Below are 19788 nucleotides of genomic sequence, written 5' to 3'. Positions count from 1 at the left end.
AACGGCGCATGCGCAAACCCGTTCCATCCTGCGAACGGCCTTTGGGGGCGGTGCGAGGCGGCGGCGACAGGCTGGGCAAGGGGGTCTGGTGCGCTGACTTCGCCAGGTAGATTTTGTCTGTGCCCACAGCGGGCCCTGCGGCAGGTGACTAGGGCTGCGTTCTCTGGTGCCGGTCTGGGACACCTGCTGCCTCCCCAGAAAGACTGTCTCTGGGCATGTGCAGAGTGCCTGGCGCTCACTGCCACAAGCACTGAAGGCGTGCTGCTTCCAAGCCCTTGACGGTGCGACAGCCCAATCCTGTGCATGTCTACTCAGAAGTAAGTCCCATTATGGTCAGTGGGGCTTACTCCTAGGAAACTGTGCATAAGATGTTGTGCATAAAACTTGTGCCTTAGAGCCCAAGGCTATGCATGTCTACTCGGAAGTAAGTCCCATTATAGTCAATGGGGCTTACTCCTAGGAAAATGTGGGTAGGTTTTTATCCCAAGTTTCAGGCTTAGGAGCCCAGCTTCAGATGGGTGGTGCAGTGGTCACTCTCTGCCCCTTGGCTCCCATGTACTGAAGTGGGGCTCAGCCTCAGGGGTCCCATGTTTAACACCACGGCAGCCTTTTTTCATTTTCTTCCTATTTTTATGTTTACTTTTGGAAAATAACTGGCACAAAGAGAGAGTCACAAAGGTTCTCAAAGGAGAATGGAAATTTGTGCCACAGGCAGAGTGACCAGATACAATGGACGACAGTGTCCCTATACCTTTAGCCACAGTATAGAAGAGGAAATTTTGGCAGGTGCAGTTTTTTAAATCCTTCCATGTTGAGCTGCACCTGTCAAAATTCCCTCTTCTATACAGTGGTTAAAGGTATAGGCACACTGTCCTTTATTGTATCTAGTTGCCCTTCACAGGTGTACACATCTGGGCCTGTTGCATATATGCAACATCAGGCAGAAATTGTTTAACTTGGGATGCTATAGCTGCCCCTCTCTTCCCCAGTGGCACCTGACTGCAGTGCTCGTGAGGTCACCTCACTATTAGGAGAGCAATTAGAAATCAGTGCATTTCCCCACAAAGAGTTGATTATCTGACAGGCCAGACCTTCACCCTAGTGCCAAACAAACTGCTCCCATCTCTTTCTGTTCCTGGGTCTTTTACACAAACGGTTCTGCTTCTGAGCAGTTACAACATTCACGAATGCTCTCTGCTGTACCACCAATGGTTGAAGGAGATGTGTGTGCATGCATGCTCAGTTCAGAAAAAAATAAAACTTGCACAAACGGGGATTATTTTAACTCATTTTTTGCCCAGCCCACAGGTGTACACATTTGATCCCTGTTGCGTATATGCAACATTAGGCAGAATGGCTTAAGAAAACAATTCTGTGATACAGGGTCCAATCCTATCCAATTTTCCAGTGCTGGAGCAGCTGTGCCAACGGGGTGTGCACTGCATCCTGTGATGGGGAGGCAGTCACAGAGGAATCCTCAAGGTATGGGAACATTTGTTCCCTTACTTCAGGGCTGCATTGTGGCTACACCAAAGCTGGAAAGTTGGATAGGATTGGACCCTAAACCCTTTAAATCTTGATTCAGAGATGCCCACGGGACTACAGAACTTACAGTGCAAACCTAGGCATGTTTACTCAGAAGTAATCCCTACTAAATTCAGGGAAAGTGTGTATAGGATTGGAACTTTTAGAAAACTTCCATAAACCTAACTCGTGCTTCTTTCCAGTACCATAAACTGGGGTGTGGCTAGTTATCTACAGGGGTTTGTGTTGGTATCAAAGATAGAATCTGCCTCCTGGACTTTAGGCAAAAATCTCACTGAAACATACTACGACATTCTAATCTTTATCCACAGACAAAATCTTCACCACCATAACCCGACAAAATGTTAAGGGCCAAGAATAGACTGATGTGCTTCTGGCCCTGCTATTACAGGAAAGAAGTAGGGTCACGCTTCCATGAACATGTTCAGCGCTCACTGCATCAGCAACCTATCCACCCAGAGTGGGCTGCAATGGCCAAAAAGCAACTAAAAGGCAAGAATCCAGAGGAGTTAATATGGCACACACCAGAGGGAATTGCCATCAAACCACTGTACTCTACACGGGACACAAAGGATTTTCCTGAGGAACTTCCTGGGGTAAAACCTTTCACTCGAGGTCCTTACCCAACTATGTACACCTATAGGCCTTGGACAATCCGTCAGTATGCTGGCTTCAGTACGGTAGAAGAAAGCAACAAGTTCTACAAGGACAACATCAGGGGTGAGATGTGGCTTTAAGGGAATGAGAGTGAGAGAGAGTAATATCTAGTTCATGTGACATTATGATTTCTATACTATTTTTATTTAATTCTGTGCTGAGTTTGGCATGTCTTAGGGCCCAGTCCTATCCAACTTTCCAGCTCCAGTGCAGCCCCGAGATAAGGGAGCAAATGCTTCCATACCTTGAGAAGGCCTATGTGACTGTCTTCCCACCACAGGATGCAGTACATGCCCCATTGATATAGCTGCACTGGCCCTGGAAAATTGGATAGGACTGGGCTCTTTGTTCATTTAAATCAATGGTCTTTGGTATGCTTAATTCTGCATGGGATTTGGCTGCATAATGGCTAATATAAAGCACTTTGATATGTTGATACTAAGCCTGCAGCTTGTATCTAGTCTCTCTAGCTTTCTGTCCATGGGTAGAAAGTGGTTCCTGGCTTAGTATCAGCTTTTCTTGTATTTTGGTTCTCCTAAACCAGGGGTCTCCAAACCCCGGCCTGGGGGCCAGATGCGGCCCGCGGCGAGCCTCTGTCCGGCCCGCGGCTAGCCTCTTGTCCCCTGAAAGTCCCTGGCCCACTTTGCTAAACATGATTGGAACTGTTGCATCTGGAGGGCCAGATAGGTTGAATGAATGATCCCATTCATTCATTTATTCACATATCTAAGTTCCATCTCTAATTTATATAAATTTTATATTTAAATTTTTTTTGACCCTCAAAACCGTGCCAGACATTTGATGCAGCCCTCTGGCTAAAAAGTTTGGAGATCCCTGTCCTAAACCACTGCCTCTTTTGAAACTGAAGTGAGAAGGTACCTGCAAAATGATGTTTGTGCCTTCTTTCATGCTGTGGAAAACGTGCAATCTGATCAGGGATTAGGAACGTGTTTTTGAACAATTTATACTTCTTTTAGCCTGCCAGTCTTGATTCTTGTGGCAGTTTTTTATTTCATTCTCTTTAAGTGTACCCCTTGCTATGTACAGTACACTCTTAAAATCTTTGTGAGGATTACCAGTTTTTTAATCAGGGCAATAATGCTGTAAAAAATTTATAAGTTATCAGAAAAGTATGAGATGCAATTTGTGACTCAATCTAATCTGTATTTACTATTTTAAACATGTGACTTTATATTATGGACAATCGTTTTATTATTCATCTTTTTTTCCTTACGGATCTAGCTGGCCAGCAGGGTTTATCAGTTGCTTTTGATCTAGCAACTCACCGTGGATATGATTCAGACAATCCCCGAGTTCGTGGTGATGTTGGAATGGCTGGTGTTGCCATTGATACAGTAGAAGATACCAAGATTCTTTTTGATGGAATTCCTTTGGAGAAAATGTCTGTTTCTATGACTATGAATGGGGCAGTAATTCCTGTCCTGGCTACATTCATTGTAACTGGGGAAGAACAAGGAGTGCCCCAGTCCAAGCTGACAGGGACAATTCAGAATGATATTCTGAAGGAATTCATGGTTCGAAATACATACATTTTCCCCCCAGAACCCTCAATGCGGATAATTGCTGACATCTTTCAATACACATCTAAGGTATTTTTTTATTTATAATACTAATACCCCTTGATTAGTATTACAATTTCTGATGCTCAAAAGTGTCGACTTCTTATAGAACAAAGTAATTTGCTTTTTTTTCTTTCAGCACATGCCCAAATTTAATTCTATTTCCATCAGTGGGTATCATATGCAGGAGGCTGGAGCTGATGCCATTTTGGAATTAGCTTATACAATAGCTGATGGTTTGGAGTACTGCAGAACTGGACTTCAGGCTGGACTTAGCATTGATGAATTTGCACCAAGGTAGGTTAATTCTGGGGGGAAAACAACTCTATATTTTAATCTGAAGATAAGGGGCACATATTTCAAACTATACTATAGTAATAGTTTGACTTTATGGCTGTGATGAAAGTACTATCTTTTCGTGGTTCAGATAAACAAATTAATAAATAATGTGCTTCCACCACAGTACTTTACATCAGTGGTTCTCAAAATTTTTGCACCAGGACCCACTTTTTAGAATGAGAATCTACTGGGACCCACCGGAAGTGATGTCATGACCAGGAGTGACATCATCAAGCAGGAAAATTTTTAACAATCCTAGGCTGCAATCCTACCCATGCTTACCCAGGAGTAAGTCCCATTGATTCTCATTGTTAAAAGCATATACGTAGTAGCCTGTTCACAGTACAGATCTATAACATTTTTCCACATATCATGGTAGCATCAATATATTAAAAATAAAATATTGACATGAATGGGGACCCACCTGAAATTGGTTCACGACCTACCCACAGTTTGAGAAACACTGCTTTCCATAGAAAGAGGAGACTGGAAACAGTAGTAGAATTGCAAAAATAATGCAGGAAGTTGTGAGACTTCCACTTTTGTCTAATCGAAATATAAAATATTTATTATGTGCAGCCTCACTCCAACATTGGTATGCACACACTCCTTTTGATGGGGGGGGGGGGAAAGCAACAGAAAGTGGAGTTGAGAAAGGTTTCCTGCCTTCACTTCTGCAACAAATGTGTTCTTTTCCTGTTTTGTAAGCTTGTGTTATAATGTAGTTATAATGTAGTGCCTAAGAGATTGATCTATGAATTAGCACTTCCTTGGTTCAAATCTGGTTAACTTGCTTGACATCTTCCTGAAGTTATCTGGCTGGCCACTGGAAACCAAGATGCTGGTCTTGATGGATTTTGATCCAGCGGGAGTATTTTTGTGATGTTCATGTGGGAAAATAATCTAACAGATGATGATGGTATTGCCTCAATGACTGGAATCAGAAAGAGTCAGTTCTCCTTCTGAAAGAGTGGAAAGTTGGCTCATTTAACCTTTGTGGATACCCAGTGCTCTATTTGTAAATGTATTTTTAAATGTGGGTTACCCAGTGCGCTTAACTTTTGTAAATGTATTGTAGTAGCAACAATAGCTGAATATATTTCTGGTTTCCCTCCCATTTCTTCCATGGCATGGTACATTTGTGGTGCATATTGTGAGGTAAGTGGACACCCACCCAAAAAAAACAAAAAACACCTCTGCTCTCAACTGAGAACTTCATCCGATCTCTACTCACAAAACTGGGGACACATAATTTCTAAGCCATGGTGGTTCTGGTGGGTTCCCAAGACATCTCAGAAAAAGAGTGGTGTATTAGCAATGACTGCTATGTCACCCATGATTAGACCATTTTGTGACTATATTAGTGAAAAGTGTCCCATCTCTTTTCTAGTCTAAAGACAATCAAGGAATAAATTACTGTTTTGAGTTCAGGATCATTGTTGTTTAATGCATGATGTGATCCACAATATTATTAATTCTATTTTAACCTGTCATGACTCCATGTGCTCTTATTACAGGCTGTCTTTCTTCTGGGGAATTGGTATGAACTTCTACATGGAAATCGCTAAACTAAGAGCTGGGAGGCGACTTTGGGCACATTTAATAGAGAAAATGTTTCAGCCCCAAGATGCTAAATCTCTTCTTCTTAGAGCTCATTGTCAGACTTCTGGATGGTCATTGACTGAGCAGGTTGGAAACTGAATTTATCACAAATCAACTATTAAAGAAGCAAATAAGAATAGTGAACAGATCTGTGCTCTCTAGTCTAATGACAGAGATAATAAAGTGGCAGCCCATGAGTTCTGGACTTTGCTAATAAGCCCATTTATTTCATAGATAAGCAAGTTGTTGGAGCAGATGGAGGAATAATAGAATAGCTAATCCACAGGTGTGTGGATTTTCTCTTGTGCCAGGCAGGTAATGCCAGGCAATGGTTCAGAGGTGCAGAGGGGGCTAAACGGGGTGGGGGTGGATCAGGCCTGGGAGGGGGTGGCAGAGCAGGCCTCCGCTGTATCTTCCCCCCCCCCTCTCCCAGCCTGCTGGTTTCACACCAGGCCGGTCACTATTTAGCAGGTGCAGATCCAAGTAGCCCCATAGTAGGCTGGTGCATTACTCAGAGTAAAAGGAAAAAATATCCCCTTACCCCAAGGAGACCTCCAGTGGCTCCTACACTGTGTGGGATTGCATAGCAACATCTTCATTGCTAAAAGACATTTCATCCTTTTGTTAGGATCCTTATAATAATATCATCCGCACGACAGTTGAGGCGATGGCTGCTGTGTTTGGAGGTACTCAGTCCTTGCATACAAATTCATTTGATGAAGCTTTGGGCTTGCCAACTGTGAAAAGTGCTCGAATTGCCAGGAACACACAGATTATAATACAAGAAGAGTCCGGCATTCCTAGAGTTGCAGATCCATGGGGTGGTTCATTTCTAATGGAGTCTCTCACCAATGATGTGTATGAAGCTGCTTTAAAGGTTGGTTGTTCAGCTGGTGGAGTGGGGGACAGGAACCAAGGATGTTGATAATTTTTGGTCTTTGCAGAGAAATCTGCAAAATTATCAGCATTTCCACTCACATAACTCTGTTTAATGAACTATGGCAAAATGCCTACCTGAAAGAAAAGGAAAAAACCATATGCTTTCCAATTTGCAAAAGTTTTCACTTTTAAAGTAAATTTTGCTATCCATAGATGAATCACTGTCAACAAGACTGATTTTAAGAAACGTCGTTTATAAATTATTTTGGAGAGCTGGTCAATCTTGAGGTACATTCTTGTAGTATAGAGATTTAATAAAGGATTAGTGTAAATATCAAGTTAGAGTTCTATTATTGATTGTCCAACTTTGACCTAAGACCCAAATGTACAAGATAAAGATGTTTTAAGTTTTGTTTTTGTTCATATGGAGTTTAAAAAACTATTACATAACTATACACAAACTGTGTTATTTGTTTTAGCTCATTAATGAGATTGAGGAAATGGGTGGGATGGCCAAAGCTGTTGCTGAAGGAATACCAAAACTTCGAATTGAAGAGTGTGCTGCTCGAAGACAAGCCAGGATTGATTCTGGTAAGGAGAGTGAAAGAGGTATACATCCTAGTGTAAATACAATGTATTCTAGATTAATACACCATGGCTGCAGACCTGCAATCATCTGGCATTGAGAAAACTGAGACTTAAATATCTGTAATTATATCGACAATTTCAGCCATCAGTCTTATTCCAAGATTAGTGTGCTACAAATTGAAAATAAAAAATGGCAATTGAATTAATTCTGGAAATTGTGGCTTTTAGGAATAATACCATCATGTTATATACCATTTGATTCAGAATTTCATCCATTGCTTGTGGGGAAATATTCACTGCATTTATTTTTTGGGCTATTATTATTATTCATTTCATGTCATGACTATTACTATCTGTGTCTCATCTACCTCACAGTTTGAGGACAAAATAAGGGGAGGAACCATGTACACCACCCTCAGCTGCTTAGAGGAAGGGTGGTATAAAAAGTGAATTAATTAAACAATATAATTAATAATTAGTTAATAATTAATTAAGTCATATGGGGTGACAAAAATTTATGGGCCCCGGGTGTCAAATGACCAAGCTACGCCTCTGGTTTGTGATTTGATATATAAATCCACAGTTCAAAGGAAAAAGGTCAACTATCCTACTGTGCATCCTCAAGCTTTGGTATTTGTAAAGAAGCTCTTTGGATCCCTGCCATTGTCCAAAAGACAAATCCACAGTCCTTAGCAATGATTTGCCGTGAATTCTTTGCTAGCAACATACGGGGTATAGTTTGGGGGCTAAACATAATAGTTGTAGAAGAGATGAATATGTTTGAAATGAATTTAGCCTGTCATCCAGACAATTTCCATCCTACAAATTAGTTTTGTCATCCCAATTACGTAAGAATTCCACTATTCTGATTCCATTTATGTTCATAAATAAAAACTTACAAGTGCCCTACTAAAGTTCACTCTGAAGCTCTCTTCTCACAGAAGAAAATCTGAAATAGTGGTTTTAAAAAAGGCTGTACTCATATGAGCAAAGATAAAAACTGTGAGAAACATTTGTAGAGATTGTTCTGGAAGCCACATCTGCTTTATACATAATCAGCATTCCACAGTTGTACTGTAAAAAAAGTACAGTTGCCTCTCCAAACTTAAGGGCTTCTTTTGAGCTCAGTTGTCAGCAAAGGCATCACAGGTGCATGTAGTGATAACCTCCTTTCCCCTGGACAGGAGAGGGATTGGCTGCACTTAGCAGGAAGTGTCCAGAGAACCCCTGTTGAGTGCAGCCAAAGCTCACTTACCACTCTTTCCAGAAGGCACCAGCCTCCCCTGTATGAGAGCGGAGACCAAAACAGTGGAAACTTGTATGTATTGGTCCTCACCCCCAACCTGAATGATTGGCAACTTCACCTTGCTTAGTTGAACAACATGCTTACTGACTGCTAAATAACATTCTGCAGCACCACTTTGTCATATTTGGCCTGGCTTTGCTTTCTTCCTGCCAGGCTGGCTGAGATGAGAAGCTATCAGACAGCTGTGAACATAGCATGGCTTAGCTTTTTTTAAAAGCATAACTTAAAAAAAAAATTGAACAGATTTAAATACAGATTTGGTTGACTTAGAAAAAGTGCTTGACTACTCATGGCTCCATTTTTAATTCATCCACAGAAGGTTGATCAACTGAGTGGTTCAATTAATCAGCAATGGTGCAGTCCTACTATTTTACGGATATGGTTTATATCTGAGTAACTGTAATTTCTTAATGTTTGGGAAATGAACAGGTTCCGAAGTCATTGTTGGAGTAAATAAGTATCAGTTAGAAAAAGAAGAGACTGTTGAAGTTTTGGCAATCGATAACACTTCTGTCCGTAATAAACAGATTGAAAAACTTAAAAAGGTAAGTGTTAGCTTTGCAAGGGAACACTGACACGTTCAAGACAAGATCTTGCCTTGCCTTTGTATATCAGAAAGAATTTAAATTCCTGGCACATGATCCTTCCATTCATAATGGCACAGCATTTACACGTGGAAGATTCCCCCCCCCCATTGTCTCAGCACAACCCTGTTACTTTTTTCTCTATACCATCTCATGCCATTTCATGATTATTTGGAACCAACTGCCATATTATCTTGTAATTCCTGTTTATCATGTTTTATTTTGTGATCCTTCTTAAAGGTGAAAGCTTGCAGAGATGAAATTGTAGCCCAGAGTTGTCTCACTGCCCTAACAGAATGTGCTGCCTCTGGCCAAGGAAACCTGCTAGCCATGGCAGTGGAAGCAGCTCGTGCAAGGTATGTGAAAGCTATTGTGCATCTACCAAGGGTCTAGTTCTCTGGAGACCTGCTTTGTTGGTTCACATATAATTGATGTGAGAGAGTGACTAGAATGTTGGGTTTGGGTGTGGGGTAGCTTAGATTAAAATTCCAGTTTTTTAACTGGGTGGCCTGGGAAGTCACAATTTTTATTTAGTTATTTATTTAATTATTTAATTGCCTAATTGCAAATGTCTGATGAGAAAAAGTGTGGAAAGAACCTTAGGATCACCTTGCCTCCTCATACTGAGATCTCCTCTCACTAGGGTTCCTTTCTATGCCTAGGTCAGCTGGACTGGTTTAAGGACAAAAGCAAGACCTAGTTTGTACTATAAAGTTCTGGGGCTACTCATTCATAAGACTAACTGAAACAGCTGCTTTGAACCGGCAGAGTGGGAAGGAGGATGCTGGGAGCAGAGAGGTTCCACTCAGGGCCGTAGCTGGGGGGGCCAGGGGGGTTTTGCCCCCCCCCGAGCCAGCAATTTGCCCCCCCTGGCATTTTTTCCACACTTGTCTTTAATGTTTCTCCATACTTATCCTTCATTTTGCACACCAGGACAGATACCTTATTCCCCCCCCCCCGAAAAAATGTTGCCCCCCCACCTCTAGAATCCTGGCTGCGGGCCTGGTTCCACTCCAAGGATTCTCCCACCCAACTAGTACAAAGGAAGCAGAAGAGGAGATAAGATGCATATAGCAATGGGAATGGGATGAGATGAGTGAGTCCATGGTAGATCATGAACTCTGGTGCTGTTTTGGATGCTGGATTGGTTTGGGTGGGGGAGCCTTTTCAAGACCTGCACCAGCTTGTAGCTATCTCTCCCAGGGATCCTCTGGATGAGTAATATATCTGCAGGAAGCTTTGGATCTAAAGTTATGCTTCCCTCTTTTGGTAGAGCAAACTGGTGTTAAAAAGTTATTTGATCCCCCTTCCTTTCTTGGAAATCAGAAAGAGGAGGGGGAAGTTGCAACGCAGCTTCTATCTCCAGAAAGACTTTTAAATCTGTCAAATGTTTATCTTGGTCTATGGTTGGTCTGTGGAACTCCTTGCCGCAGGATGTGGTGATGGCGACTGGCCTGGATGCCTTTAAAAGGGGATTGGACACGTTTCTGGAGGAAAAATCCATTATGGGGTACAAGCCATGATGCGTATGCGCAACCTCCTGATTTTAGAAATGGGCTATGTCAGAATGCCAGATGCAAGGGAGGGCACCAGGATGAGGTCTCTTGTTATCTGGTGTGCTCCCTGGGGCATTTGGTGGGCTGCTGTGAGATACAGGAAGCTGGACTAGATGGGCCTATGGCCTGATCCAGCGGGGCTGTTCTTATGTTCTTATCTGAGAGAGATCTAGATAGTTTCTCTATTAAGTGTTAATAGCAAAATGTGTGGTGTGACTCCCAGCTTTGAAAATTCCTTCCAGCAAAGTCTAGGCCTGAATGAGACTGCCAAGTTCAACAATGATATACAGGCAGATTTCCTGTACTAAGCAGGTGGTGAGGAACAAGGGAAGAGAAAGGAAGGCAGGCAGGGCAGGGATCTCCATCAGCTGCTGTGATTTTTGCAGGTGAATTGTGCCCCTCACAGAGAGATACTAGTAGCCTTTCTAGGGTGGAAGAGGAGGAGAAGGAATTGTATTTAAAATGAGATGTGAGCCAGCGTGAGGGTCTTTTAAGAAGTAGAAAGGCAGCATACAAATCTCTAGCTAGATCAATTGAGTAGTGAATCTTTCCGATCTCAGTGTAAATCTCTACACACATGCTAGAAATACCTTGGCTGTTGGCATGGAGACGTGCCATGTGATTGGGAGGTTACACGGGAATTTAATACATATTTCATAACATATATTGGAGTTTCCACCAGATTTGAAGCCACTGTGGTGGGAGGCATGCTACCATTGTCATATAACGAAACCTGCATCAATAATTTACAGATGATTACAATGTAGTGGGAGGAACAGATACCAAAGTGCCTGTTTGTAAAATACCAATTTTCAGAATTGAATGTGATTTCTGGTTGTGTTAACTTTCTTTAAAAAAATGCCTGAACTTAGAGAATGCATTCTGGAACAGTAACCAATACAAATAGAACAGAACATTTCTTTATAAAACTGTATAGGTACAACCTTATCCAGATTTTTCATCTGCAGTTTTATCTCAACTCAATGACAAGGGCCTTTAAATCAAAGGGAAAAGAGTTTAACAATAGCCTCGTTAATGGGGGAGAAGGCAGCTGGTAGACAATCTATCAATCATTCTCACTCCCAGGCAAGCGACCCCCCCCTTCCCCCTTTCTACCAGCCATACCCCTTTAAGGTGGAAGGGGGGAAGTTAGCGGTGTGATCTCCAGGATTGCATTGCTGTCAAGGGGAGCCAGTGGTGGTTCTTTACTCACACAATGAAGCAGCAGCATTTTATGGGTGAGAGAAGCCCTGTAGAATGCCTCCGCAGGGCTCCCCAACTTGCAGAGAATGAAAAAAAAACATTGTGACCCACTTGCGGTTTGTGATCTCGAAACCAGGATACTGCTGCTCCATTGAGTGAGTAAACAACAGCCCCGGCCCTTGTGCAATTGTGCAATTCTGGGGATTGCATCGCTAACTTCCCCCTTCCCCTTCACTGCATTTCCTTCCTCTACTGCCAAGGAGTTTGAGAACCCCTGGTTTAAGGCATTAAATTTGATAGGTGAGAGTCTGATAATGGTCTATTCAATGTTCCATGGATTACCATGAAAATATAATCTGCCCTTGTCCCTACTTATTGCCAGAAAACAATTAGCTATCACTGAAATCTCTGCTGTATTTTGATTTGTTGTTCTATGGTGGGTCTGGCAGATTGAATCTGTTGTCTGTACATGTTCTTCAGATGTACCGTTGGTGAAATAACAGATGCAATGAAAAAGGTGTTTGGCGAGCACAAAGCCAGCGATCGTATGGTGAGTGGAGCTTACCGTCAGGAGTTTGGGGAGAGTGATGAAATTGCTCATGCTCTCAATAGGTAAGACATACTGTTATATTTAAATATGTAAATATGTTAGAGATACGCTTTAACAATTCTGCATGCTGCCTAAGGATATCCTCGTATGTCTCATCTTTAGACATTTTGGAATCTTTAGATTAAAAAACTAACCAATTTCTTCTGATTCTCAGATTCTGTAATTTCTGCATTTCTAGTATTCTCTCAGGTTTTAATTGATGGTTACTTTCTTCTTTTTCCCCCTCCTATTTATAAGCCAACCCCATTAGTTTCATCAGTATTCTTCTTCTTTGTGAACATTCTTGATCAAATAGCACTCTTAGACACGTTATGTCATTGTACATTTCTTCAGTGCAATCCTATGCATGTAAGGGTGCAATCCAAACCTGCCCTGGAGCAGGCAGCCTGATGGGCCTGTGCTGCATCCAAGGCAGGATTGGGGCTGCAAGCAGCTCAGCCTGGAGCAAGGGGAATTGCTTCCCCCTATCCCGGGTAAAGCCATAGCAGCCCCAGTGAAACTACTCGAATCTATGCCACCTCAAGGGGTAGCGGAAATCTGAGCAGTCCGGGACTGCCCCGGGTTGCCTGGGAACGGGGTTAGGATCTATCATAACTGCCAGATCCTGGCCCTGCCTCCCGCTCCCTGCCTCCCCCACCCCAAAGCGCCTCATCCCCGCCCCCTCCCTATGCGCCCCCTGACCACTGCCAACACAACCTACCTGGCTCCCAGGGCCAATGTTGGTGTGGGGAGTCTGGCACATGTCCGTGTACCGGCGTATCCCCACTTATGTTGTCGCGAAAGTGCTTTATGGCACTTTCGCGACAGCCTTGTGCCAGCACAAGGGACATGTGCCAGCCCAAGGCCTGGTTTGGATCAGGCTCTAACTCCCACTGTGTTCAGTGGGACTTGCGCTCAGATACAGGACTGCAGCCTAAACATGTTTTTTTTTTGTTTATATAGGCTTTTAAAATGTGTGTCTTCAGTAAAATGTGTTAGGGTCAAACTGCACATTACTTTTAATGGATGGCTTGATTTAGCAGTTTTTCCTGTTTCTTGTACACAGAACTTCAGAATCAACACTTACTGAAAGTGTCGTGTAATTTGACCCTTAGTCAATCCAATTTATTTTATTCATTCTGTATTCTGCACTTATTAAGTAGTGTACTTGAAAATATTTTTAAACTGAAATGTAGCTAAATAAACTCTGAGAACCCATTTATTTTAAATATGATAAAATCATCTCAAGAATAATTTTGAATCTGATATCTTAGGACAGCGGTTTTCAACCACTGTGTGTGCAGTGACAGAAATGGCTGCTTTGACCCTCATGCGGCAGCAAGCAGCCGTACCTGCTTTGCATCTCCTACTGCTGAGCAAGAGGAGGGCTGCAACCCGATCCTCATTTACCTGGGAGTAAGTCCCGCTGACAATTATGGGGCTTACTTCTGAGTAGACACGCCTAGGATTGGATATCAAGTCCACTGTCTGTCCTGTGTGCTGATTGGGCAGCGAGAGAAGCCTGGAGGAGGTCTGGGCAGAGTGAGAACAAGGTAGGGCAGGTAGGAAGCCAGTGAGTCTGCTGAGGCCATCAGCCTAAGAAGGGGCTGGCTGAGGGTCCTTCTAAGTCCCTTTTCCTTGCCACAGTTGCCTGCAGCTCCCCAAAGCAACCCTCCCTGCCTTGCCTTTGCCTTTCAGAGGAGGGGTGTTGGGCCACAATCCTATTCACACTTCCCTGGGAGTAAGCCCCATTGACTATAATGGGACTTACTTCTGAGTTAGACATGCCTGAGCTGGGTTCTCAAGTTCCTCTCCTAGCCCCACTTTTCTGGGAGTAAGCCCCATTGACTATAATGGAACTTACTACTGAGTAGTCATGCCTAGGATTGGGCTTTTGGTCACACTTTTCTGAAATACAGGAGCAGGCAATTGGGGGGGAGGGGAGAAGGAGAGAGAAGTGCCAATTGCCTGCTCGTGTATTTCAGAAAAAAGTGTGACCAAAAGCCCAATCCTAGGCATGTCTACTCAGAAGTAAGTCCCACAGGCACATTCCCCCCACAGTGTCCCGGTCTTTGGCTGCAGTCCTAACCACACTTTCCTGAGAGTAAGCCCCATTGAACAAAATAGGACTTACTTCTGAGTAGACCTGGTTAGGATTGTGCCCTTTGTCATGTAATGATTTAATTTTATTAACTAAAAATTAATTGTAATGTAGTAATTTAATGTAAGTAAAAAACTGGGAGTGTGCCTTGACAATTTTAGTGCCTTGACAGTGTGCTGTGAGCTGAAAAAGGTTGAAAGTGGCTCCCTTAGGATGTAGCAAGGTTACCTGAACTCCACATATTTCAGTGTAGGCTCTGTTTGCCCTTTACTTCCTCATTCAGTGTGATACCATTTCAGTTAAGTCTCAAAAGAATATGAGAGATGATAAATTATCACATATACATACTAGTTAACGTACTAAAATGTTGTAGTGCTTACAAAATTCAAGTGTATAGATCAATTCTAAAAAGGTGAATGACATTTTTTTTGTTATAGTCAGAGCTAGCAAGGACCTTTTATACTAACAGTACACATATCTGCTATTTATGAAAAAATATTTTTTAATATCAGAGTTAACAAATTCATGGAGCGTGAAGGTCGTAGACCACGTCTTCTGGTTGCTAAAATGGGCCAGGATGGCCATGACAGAGGAGCCAAAGTGATTGCAACAGGATTTGCTGATCTTGGATTTGATGTGGACATAGGCCCACTTTTCCAGGTATTTAGCCTTTTCAGTTTTGGTGGCCACATAGGGTTGGAAGCAAACATGCACAAATGGAACAAAGATTATGCTAGGGATTTTTCTTCTCCAGCTCAAACCCCCCCCCCCCAACCAATCCATTTTTGAGGTTTAAGAGTTGAAATGTCTCCATCTAGCTTCTGATGATCCTTCCCTCCCACTTTGGCTCCCTGCATTGCATCCCACATCATTCCTGAGGGCCTCCCAACACTCAGGAAAAGCTTTTCGGAGGTTATGGGACAACAGTGGCGCGGGGAGAAAATTCCTTGTGCAAGCTTTGTTAACAAACGTTTTGATAAATAATAATGTCCCATAGCATAACACAGGCCAACACATATTTTGCTTCCTTAAACGTTACACCAATTCCTGGGTATATTTGGGGTGCCGATTCCAACAATGGCATCCGTTTTGCTCTATCATGTCTAGTTTTGGAGACATGGCATAGCCTCTTTAGTGAATGGTTCAAGCAGCTTCCTCATGAGGAAGCCTACACCATGGCTTCTTCATGAGGAAGCTGCTTGAACCATTCACTGATGAGGCTATACTATATCTGCAAAACTAGACGCAATAGGGCAAAACGGATGCCATTGTTGGAATCAGCACCCCAAATTCATATCAAACCACCATAAAGTTTGGGAAAAACTTTTCTGACCTTCAATTTTGTAGGCCTGTGTAATAAATTTTACCTCCTTTATAAATGCTGACAGCAGGTTTATTACGTAGCCGCATGTTTTCATTGCACTAACTTTAAAGTGTAAGTTCTTTACCTTGTGGTTAGGATAATCAAATACTTTTGTAAGGGAAGGTAATTTCCCAGTGAAATGTTAGGCTTACTGTGATTTTGTGTCTTAATGATGAAGTTAGTCTGCAGGTGAAAATATTAAGATACGTATAATTACATTTGCGTTACTCCTCCACACTTTGGGATTTGTATCAAAAAGTCAATGAGGGTAAAGAGTCAGTGAGGGCATGCACCTCAGCCTCAATCGAAGTCTTCTCCCTCTGCCCTGGTAGCTTCATTTTGAAAAAGGAAAAGATGTGAGTACTCTAGTCAAAGAATTACACATTTTATTTATTTAATCACATTTCTATACTGCCTTTCCTCCGAAGAGCTCAGGGTGGTGTACATGGTGAAGTACTGTGCTTTTTTTAGTTTTCATCTGGTAGGTATTCTCTGCTAGCAGTAGCACCAGATGTAGCAATCACAATATATTCTACTGAGATGTCTTCACAGAACCTTGCATTGGAAAAGACCCAGTAGATATTACACTTTCTTGGCATGTAAGATGTGGGCCTGGATACCCACATCTTCTATAACAAATATGAAAATTGGACTTAAGTCATAAATATTGGGGAAATGTGAAATGTTTTGTCAGTTATTCTCTTTGTGAAAAATAAAGTGTTTCATACTAAGTTTTACATATTCGTGCTCAGAATATTCCTCACAACTTCATTTGCTTTCTCTGCTTAGACACCTCGTGAAGTGGCCCAACAGGCTGTTGATGCTGATGTGCATTGTGTAGGCGTGAGCACGCTAGCTGCTGGTCACAAAACACTTGTTCCTGAACTCATCAAGGAGCTGAATGCTCTTGGCCGCCCAGACATTCTTGTCATGTGTGGAGGTGTCATTCCTCCTCAGGTACTATCGCCAATCTAAGCATCCTGGGTGGTTGTACAATGACTAGTGTAGGACAGTGCATCTATGTACTGAAGTCTGTGAATTCTTTAACAATGTGAGAGTAGTAGTTGGTTCTAGAAAGCTATGTAGAAAAGTAGCTTTAACTACTTACTGAATTTCAAAGCACAACCTAACTGCAAAGCACAAAGTACAAGAAAAAACCCTGTTCAAGAAAATGCTTTGCTATTCAGTCAGGGCTAGTCCAGGCCTCTCCCATTGCCTGAAGCAGTGCAGCAGGGCACCTTTCTTTTCACCTCATTCCAAAGTACACAGGTCACACTACTTGCCACACTTTTCCTCACCCACAGTCCACTTTCCCTTCCCTAATCTGGTGCCACAGCTGGGTACATTTGAACTTACTGAATTTTCAAGGCAGAAGGCAAAAAATAAAGTAGTAGGAAGCATGGAAGAGAAAGAATGGTGGCCTAGAGAATCTCCACTGCCCTTATTGACATTTCCTTCCACCCTATTTCCTTCTGTTTTGAAAACGTGGGGAACAGGAGAAGTAGTGAGGGCAACTGGCACAGCAGTGAGGCAGCTGGTGTACTACTAGATAAGGGGGATGCTGGGGTAGAGGCTTGGTGAAGTAATGCAGGGCCAATGGGACACTCAGGGACCAATGCAGGATGTATGGGACACTCCTGCTAACCTGCCACTTCAAGTGCTTTCCTGCTATGTCTCATTAGCAGGATGGCAGATTCACAACAGATTTTAAACAATCCACAGTGACTAGGTCTATGCACACAAGCTGGAGTTTGGATTGGGGTGGGGAGGGGGGAATTGCTTTTGTAGCCCAGTGCTTGCTCATCATGCTCTTTTTCCACTAAATCATGTTCTTGTACAATGTGTTCTGTAGAACTGTAATTGAGAAAGTTTGATTGTATATTGTATGACTTATTGTCTTTTCCTTTTTTTCTGAATAGGATTATGACTTCCTGTATGACTCTGGGGTATCTAATATATTTGGCCCAGGAACCCGAATCCCAAAGGCAGCTGTCCAGGTTCTTGATGATATTGAGAAATGCCTGGATAAGAGGCAACAGTCTATGTAAACCGCTGACATTTAATGGCTCATGGTAAACTTTGTAATTTGTGCTAATACAGAGTGATCATCTGCTATGAAGAAGGTAATCCATATTCAATCAGCTATAATACCTGATACTACTTTGTGCTTTCTAAGAAAGTGGAAAACTGCCTGCAGCATTACATGTGAAGAATATTTTATGTGATTGTGTGCATAAAATCTGTCAATAAAGACAAATGTGAAAGTCAGTAAAGTGTTTTTAATAGGTTTTACATATGACAGGCTGCTTTCAAATATAATTTGTATCTTTTAAAAAGGTAATTGGAACTCAACATTTAAATAAACTTGCTAATACTGAACAGATAGATGATGACATCCGGTACTGTGAATTGCTGCACTTGACTACAAGTGGTTCAAGCAAAGGAGCTTTTGTTACTGAATTTATGTACTGCAGAACAGAAGGTCCTTGGGGTGCAAGTCCTCCTGTCTTTAAAAGACTGAAATGAATTGATGATACATAGGCTCCTTTAAGCTGAAGAATCTGTTGAATCATCACTTCCTCAGCAAAGACAGAGAACAAAAACATCACTGTTGTACTATGGCTTAAAAATAAGCCCCTTAAACTTTAGGGCTTGCGTGAAATATATACAATATTAATATTGCATTCTTATCAAATACAACTGTGGTTCAAAATAAAAGCTTTCCATTTTCACAACTTCTGGTAAGGATGTCTCTGTTAGTCTGTTCTAGCAAAAAGAACAAGAGTACTCTGTGTCTTGTTAAAAGCTAACTGATTTATTATGGCATAAGTGGAGGTGTTTGTTTCTGGTAAGATAGGATTACAGCCTAATCTTACCTAACTGAACACAATGGGTTAACTTCTGAGTTAAAAAAAAGTTTTCAAACACCTCTAAGCATAAGCTTTTTGTGAACTAGAAATATGTGAAGCAATATCTTGTGTAGCTTATATATACCGAGACCAAGAGAAGACCTGTAACAGTGGAGTCAAGACTATAAAAGAGAAAAGGTACAGTGTGTGCGACCTTTCTGTGTAGCCCTCAAATCTATTCAAGTTAAGCACAGTGACTGCTCACAAGACTAGAAATCTGGTGACCACATACAGTAGGAAGGTTAACAGTAGTGTAATACTCTTATTTGGACCAGCTCAGCTGAAGCCTCTTGAAGTTCAAAGTAGACTTTCAAGTTTGTCATGACTCTTCTTTGGGCTAGATCTTCCTTGCTTTGCAAGTGGTAGATCAACTCTGTTCTGTAACAATACTGGAAGGACTTTGTCAGGGCATTCGGACACACGCACAATCTTACCATGCTTGGTGCAGGCTGGGCCAGTGAGAGCATGCTGCTGCTGTCCATCGAGTCTAGCTGGCTGTAAGGACAACAGGAGGGGAGCCCGTCAAGGGACTGCCCACGCTTTCAAGGTGCCTGGATCGACAAGCCTTCCTCCTCGACAGTAGGAACAATTTGGCCTCCTCTGCCAGATCCTATCCTCCATGTCAGGCTTCAAAGCCCAACACGGAGCTTCTCAAGTCTGTGCTGGCAAAGGAGCTGGTGCAGATTTAATATACCCCACTGCAGGGCCTGGGACTTTCCTTTGGCAGCTTCCTGGCAGTTGCAGGATACAGCAGTGGCCATTTGGGGCTCCAGGAAGCATAGAATTGGGCAGTTTCTTTTCAGGCACAGCTGAGATCTGGTATAGTCAGCAGTAACATAAAAATATGCAAAGTAGACCAAAGTTTTCCTTACTGCATTTTTGCTTCCCATGCCAGAGTAATGACTGTTGCATGCACTGATTGGTCCATAGGCTGAAAGTCCTTAAATGTCCTCTGCTTCTTGCTGGTAAGGTTTGAAAAAATAATCT

General features: G+C 42.4%; 1 protein-coding gene across 2 annotated transcripts; it reads left to right on the top strand.

The window, feature by feature from the left end:
* The first annotated feature begins 17 nt into the window (after nucleotides 1–17).
* Nucleotides 18–18627, top strand: MMUT (methylmalonyl-CoA mutase). 2 transcript variants are annotated; one of them, XM_066636734.1, is made up of 13 exons: nucleotides 18–106; nucleotides 1857–2265; nucleotides 3445–3812; nucleotides 3922–4079; nucleotides 5639–5810; nucleotides 6352–6600; nucleotides 7082–7193; nucleotides 8926–9041; nucleotides 9321–9436; nucleotides 12320–12451; nucleotides 15042–15189; nucleotides 16682–16849; nucleotides 17812–18627. In XM_066636734.1, the coding sequence occupies exons 2-13, from the start codon at nucleotides 1887–1889 to the stop codon at nucleotides 17938–17940; spliced, it is 2247 nt and encodes a 748-aa protein (XP_066492831.1). In that variant the 5' UTR covers nucleotides 18–106; nucleotides 1857–1886; the 3' UTR covers nucleotides 17941–18627. The 2 variants fall into 2 exon arrangements, with proteins under 2 accessions (XP_066492831.1, XP_066492821.1); XM_066636724.1 differs by having other exon boundaries at nucleotides 40–317.
* Nucleotides 18628–19788: the final 1161 nt, after the last annotated feature.

Source organism: Tiliqua scincoides, chromosome 1 (genome assembly GCF_035046505.1).
Source record: "Tiliqua scincoides isolate rTilSci1 chromosome 1, rTilSci1.hap2, whole genome shotgun sequence".
NCBI classification, from domain to species: Eukaryota; Metazoa; Chordata; class Lepidosauria; order Squamata; family Scincidae; genus Tiliqua; species Tiliqua scincoides.
Note: the sequence above shows the minus strand (reverse complement) of the source record. Positions and strands in the feature narration are given on the sequence as shown.